The sequence below is a fragment of the Octopus bimaculoides genome, chromosome 8 (genome assembly GCF_001194135.2).
Source record: "Octopus bimaculoides isolate UCB-OBI-ISO-001 chromosome 8, ASM119413v2, whole genome shotgun sequence".
In the NCBI taxonomy this organism is placed as follows: Eukaryota; Metazoa; Mollusca; class Cephalopoda; order Octopoda; family Octopodidae; genus Octopus; species Octopus bimaculoides.
This window is the reverse complement of record NC_068988.1, coordinates 55,313,179-55,319,310: the sequence shown is the minus strand read 5'-3', so window position 1 is coordinate 55,319,310 and position 6,132 is coordinate 55,313,179. Positions and strand designations below refer to the sequence as shown.

Genomic DNA, 6,132 nt, shown 5'->3' with positions numbered 1-6,132 from the left:
ACAAGTAAGACATGTGTAAAATTTGAATGAAATTGGTTGTGTAGTTCTCGAGTTTTAGGGGAACACACACACACACACACACACAGACAGACAGACAGACAGACACACATTCTCATTTTTATATATATAGATTATTGATAAACATCTCAGTATATCATTGATTACAGCACTGCATTAACACAGGTTAATAGCAAAACACCAGAAAACAAGAAACAAGTTGAATTTGATCAACAAAGTTTAGCAACAAATATTTTAGTCAACATTTTTTTGTTAATGATTCCATTATTTAAAATTGTTAAGTGGTTAAGAAGCTAGCTTTGTAAGAATGTGGTTTGGGGTTCAGTCTCACTGCATGGACACCTTCAGCAAGTGTCTTCTACTAGAGCCCCAAGATAATCAATGCCTTGTAAGTGGATTTGATAGACAGAAACTGTGTAGAAGCCCATTGTGTGCATGGGGAGGTCACCACCCAATCATTGTTTGGAAACTGGTGTTGGTTTGTTTATTGGTGTTGCTTGTAACTAAGCAGTTCAGCAAAAGACACTAATAGAAAAATTACCAGACTTTTAAGAACACTGCGAGTGTTCTTAAAAGTCTTCAAGGTGGTGCCCCAGCTAGGCCACAGTCTTATAACTGGAACAAGTGAAAGATAAAAGATTCTGTTTAAATCATTCCTCATTACCATCCTTAACCCCTTGTAACACCAACCTGCCTGAGGTTACTGTTGGTTCTCTGATACAAACTTTTTATTTTAAAGTAATCTAAACTGAAACCATCAAAATTCCTTTCATACTATGTTCCAAACACCAGCTTAATAATGACTAATTTATTTTATTAAATCCTTCATTGTTTTATTGAAATAAAAACAGTATATTTCAACAGAAATATAGTAACAAAAGGGTTGATGTGATTCTGTGATTTGGATATTTGCAGAAGGAATGATAGAGTAAAGTTTTTTTTTATGGCTTCAGTTAATGGGAAACTTCAGTGAAGTCAATCTGCTAGAAATAGCAACCAAATCTCACTCAGATCACAGTTAACCGTCTCAAAAATAGGACACTCGATAATGTGGTCCAAGACATCCTTAAAAACACAGAACGGTCATGAATGGAATATTTCTCATCATAGGGACTGACTGTATACCTCACAGCTCCAGAATCCTCCAAAGTACATCCCTGTCCACCAAGTCAAATGTCTTGTGGAGGTCAGTATAGGCTGCAAGTAGCCCCTGCCAAAAGCTCTGCTTGTATTCAATGAGTACAAGAAGTGTCGGGATCCTGTCAGTAGTTGACCTCTTTAGCAGGAACCCCGACAACTCCAGCCATTGAGATGCAACCAGAGGATTCTGTACTCTATTCAGGATGACCCTGACAAAGACCTTACCACACATTGAGAAGACAAGCTGACGCAGCTGTGAATTCATTGGACAAGAATGTTTAGCGCTGCCGACATCTGAGCAGGAGGACAAAGGTTCAAGTTTGTAGGTCACTGGTCTTTCCTGTCTTGCTATATAGTTGAGACTTGGACACTGTCCAGAGCCCTTAGGGGCCTTTGGTACCAGGAAACTTTTGGTGTTAGGAAGGGCATCCAGCTGTAGAAACCATGCCAAATCAGCCTGGCTTCTGGTGCAGTTCCCCAGTTTGCCAGCATTTTGCAGGATTGTGGGTTTCCATTGGTCGAATTTCATATTCAGCCAACAATTCTACTCAGGAACTGAGATGCATCCTGTTACATGGTAGCTGAGAAAGTATCTCAGGGAAATGGGCACTGATTGGGACTGTGCTCAATGGGTTCCCCAAGACAACCCAGGAATATACCAACAAATGGTGAATGCAACAATGTGCTGCAATGGTGCATGACCCCAAACCTGACCTGATAGGGACTGGAGCTGAACTATGACAACAACAACAATACAATACCCTTCTTAAATAATAGCTTCTAAAACAATGTTAATTGAAGGTTCAAAAGTCACAAGTCCCCAAATTATACTCCATTAAGTATTGTATTTCATGTTATATAAGACACACTAATTTCCAAAAAAAGTGTCCTATATACAAAGATGGACTAACCATAAGCTAATTTTGTCGATGAATGTACTAAAAATGTTTTTCCCCTGAGTATGCACAGCTGAAATTGGGGTGGGGGGGCATCTAATATGCATGTATGTCTTTTATGCTACTAAATACAATAGTTAATATTTAACTACTCAGTATTTTGAAATGATCATTAAAAAAAAAAAAGAAACAAAACATCCTATTTTAAAAATGCCAACACTCTGAAATATGATCTACACTACTTTTTTTTTAAAGCATTCTTCCAAACATTGTTCCAAGCAAGTAACAAGTCGAAGAGTTCTGTGAATCAGAATTCTTGGATATGAACTGTTGGCGTAAAAGTGTCAACAGCCAGATAGCCTCCCTAATATTGGCTTCAAATTCTGGCATAAGGCCAGCAATTTCAGAGAAGTGGGTAGGGTGATTACATTGACCCCAGTGATTAACTGGTACCTATTTCATCAACCCTAAAAGGATGAAAGGCAAAGTCGACCTCAGCAGAATTTGAACACAGAACATAAAGACAGACGAAATTCCACTAAGCATTTTGCCCAGCATGCTAACAACTGTACCAGCTCACCACCTTAATAGCTCCCCTCACATTAACTAGAAAAGGTACATCCACATAGACTAGGGATTAGAAACAATAACCAAGAAGCTCTGTGGGGTTTAAATTAAGGAGCTAAAAGTTAATAGTTCAGCTTTACTTCACAGACACTACACTTACCAGATATTTCAGATTCTTTTAGCTTTTACTCTTTTAAAAAAGCTCAGAATTTCAATGGCTATCTTAAAATACCATAACATACCAGTCTTAAAATATCATAACATACTTAAGACTAATTCTCACTCAATCTAAGTCGAGATATTCTCCTTTAGTAATAGATAATGTTTTGCTTGGATAAATACTACCACACAGCTTACCAATGAAATAGATAAAAATGAATAAACAATTTGAAATTATGTGCGTGTTCCAATTAAAAAGTAAAATATAATGGGCAAAAAATAAAAGACATTAAATTAAATGCAAAAAAATTAAAAGATTATATTCAAGGGAGCTAAGTCAAGTACATTATTTGACTACACACTTTAAATTAAACTTGATATTTTTACAAAGATGTACATAGAACTGCCCTTACAAGCATGAATCCAAGGCAGTAATAAAATTGTGCTTGGAACCACCTTTGGAGAGTTCTAAGTACATTCTTTTTCTGTGTTGGATTCATCCTAAAAAAAAAAACGTGTCTAATTTTAGGTTTATTTTATAATTAAAAACCTTTAATTGTTTATGTTATCTATTACAAGAATATTAGATGTTACAATGAAATAAATAAATGAACAGTATATTTTGGAAGTTAACAAAAGGATCTGCTCAAATAATCAACCTTAGATTTCGGTAATAGCAAAGCCTACAATTCAGTCTATGCATACGCGGGTCTCACAATCCCTCATATCAACCACATTATATAAATTTTATAAAACTGTTTCACATAAACCAGGACTTCTCATTAAAAAAAAAAAACAAAAAAAAACACTACAATACTCACATAAACCACACAATGGGATATTTATCCCATATACAGTCCTACAGCTGCTTCAGCTACACTCACAGACAACCAAAATATGGCAGTCAACTGGTTGATAAAGACTCAATCATCAACACACTTTGACTGTTTCACTAATTTACAAGAAAACATATGCACAGACATATGCATGTGCAGGCACACAGCTTATTTTATTTATAGTTTTTTTTAAACTGACCACTCTTACAATGCTGGATGTCATTGGTGATATGCTGGAAATAACAAACCTGTCAGAAACTAATTGATAACACACATATGTATATTATGCCAGACAAAGATGACATATACTGCATAAATTTCTCTACTATTGATATGAATCAATAGCCTACTAGAAATAACAGCCAAGTCTACCTGGTATCATATCCTACCTGCTTAAAAAAATGAAGGACAAATTGGTTAATATAGTCCAATTAATTTGTCATGTTTGGAAATTCTTTGATTACATGACTGCTAGATCAGGGCTCTGTCAGGATTAAATAGGGACAATAGCACTGGCAGTATGAAGTAAAAGAAGGGCCAATAAGGACACGTCTACAAAGTCACTTGATCTGTAATAAACAGCAACTAAATCTTTAAATCACAATTTAATCACTAAAGAAAAAAAAAAGTCACATTGGACAATATAGTCCGAGATATACAAAACGAGAGGATGATCAAGGTTGACAGTCTTTGAGTAGACATCTATTCCACTTAGAATGACCTGGGGTTAAATAATGACAAAAACAACAGACATCATCCTATGTACTAAATGAAAAGTCCTGTTGCTATTGTTGCTACTGTTGACATCTCCACACTTTATTCTACTTGGGTTTCATGTACCCCAGTCAGCTGGTGATCCCTTGACCCTCTATAAATTTCTATTGGATAATTATCATTCCAAATGATGTGTTGGAGCAGCTGCAGTCTATTGAACAGGAGATAGTAAATATTTCCTGCAGACCAACAGTGGGATAAAATGCAACATAGAAGCTGACTGATAGGATTTCAACTCAGTCATTTACAATATTAATTACTTCTCAACTCATTACCATCTGTGCCACTCTCACAGACCTCATAATAATATCACAAACTGAATTAATAGTAATAATTTAACTATGAGGTCTGTTTAATAAAGGAAGGTTATGGTCAATTGAATTCAGCCCAACATATTACTAGTACCTGTTTTATTTACTGTAGAGAAATGGAAGACAAAATCAATACCAGTAGGATTTGAACAGAATATCAAGAGAGAAAAACTAAATGCTGCACGGCATTTCAATAGGCACAACACCATTTCTGTCAATTTAAACCCCTTTAAACATATACTAAATATTCACACACACACACACACAAAGAACATACATGGTTGCTCATCCTGCAAGCAATAGCAGCCAATTCTACTTCAAATCACATATTAGTCTTTAATAAGGGATATACTGAACAATGTAAACTAATACGAAAAAAAGGAAAAGACAGGATGGTCTCAACTGGATCACATCTGATTGATGGTCTATTTACCTGGGGCTTAACAACCACAACAACAACAGCAATAAAACATTAACAGACTAAGTAAAGAGACTTACCACATTAATGACCGATTCTTTACGAGAAAGTTCTGCTTTATGTCGTGTTTTCAGTTCCTTAATTTCCAGTTGTAGCATGGTCTTTTCTTTCTCAAGATCTGATAGATTCTCTTCAGCCACTGTACGTGCTATTTGTTCAGATTCAATTTTTGATGTGGCCATTTTCAAGTTTTTATTCAACCTTTCACTGGTGAATGCAATAAATATCATGTCATATATTTCTACAGATAAAGTAGTTATAAGCATTCTTTCTCACATACACACACACACACACACACACACACACACACACACACATATATATATATACATACACTCCCATTTGAACATACAGACAAAATAGTTTTCAGTTTTGTTGTTTGAACAGCTAGAATATGAGTAACCACAATGCAAATCACCAGCTTTTCAACACACACACACACACCTATTTATATATATATATAATCATCATTTAACGTCCGTTGTCCATGCTGGCATGGATTGGACAGTTTGATCAGGGCTGGGAATAATAATAATAATAATAATAATAATAATGATAATATAATAATAATGAAATTATTGTATACAGTGTTCAGGTGCACAACAACTTGTCAAAAGTGAGTATAAAGCATATGCAGTAATGTACAAATGTCTGGAAAGTGAACAGTGTATGAGTCAGATACATGCTTGCGTGTGTATGGAGGGGAGAAAATCAGGTGTAGTGTTGGCAAATCTCAGGAAGCATGGAAGTTTAGAAGGATGCAGTGCTCCGACAACTAACAACTGATGCCAGCAGTTTGTTCCATACTTCAGCAACTCTTAGCGTGAAAAAATGTTTCCGAAAGTCATGGGAGCTGTGCTGTTTTCTGACTTTGTAAACATGTTCACGGGTGTTAGACAGGTGGAGTTTGAAAAGGTGCTCAGAGTTATTGTTAGTAAGATGGTTAATAATTT

General features: G+C 35.6%; 1 protein-coding gene across 3 annotated transcripts in view; it reads right to left on the bottom strand.

Moving 5' to 3' along the window:
- The window catches only part of LOC106876226 (rho-associated protein kinase 2), a 204,609-nt gene that overhangs the window by 40,242 nt on the left and 158,235 nt on the right, over nt 1–6,132 (bottom strand). For all 3 annotated transcript variants that reach the window (XR_001410211.2, XM_014924712.2, XM_014924703.2), the window contains exon 25: nt 5,200–5,386. Coding sequence is in view for 2 of the 3 variants with exons in the window: in XM_014924712.2 (XP_014780198.1) it covers nt 5,200–5,386 (187 nt within the window). In the remaining variant the exon portion in view is untranslated. The remainder of the gene's footprint in view (nt 1–5,199; nt 5,387–6,132) is intronic.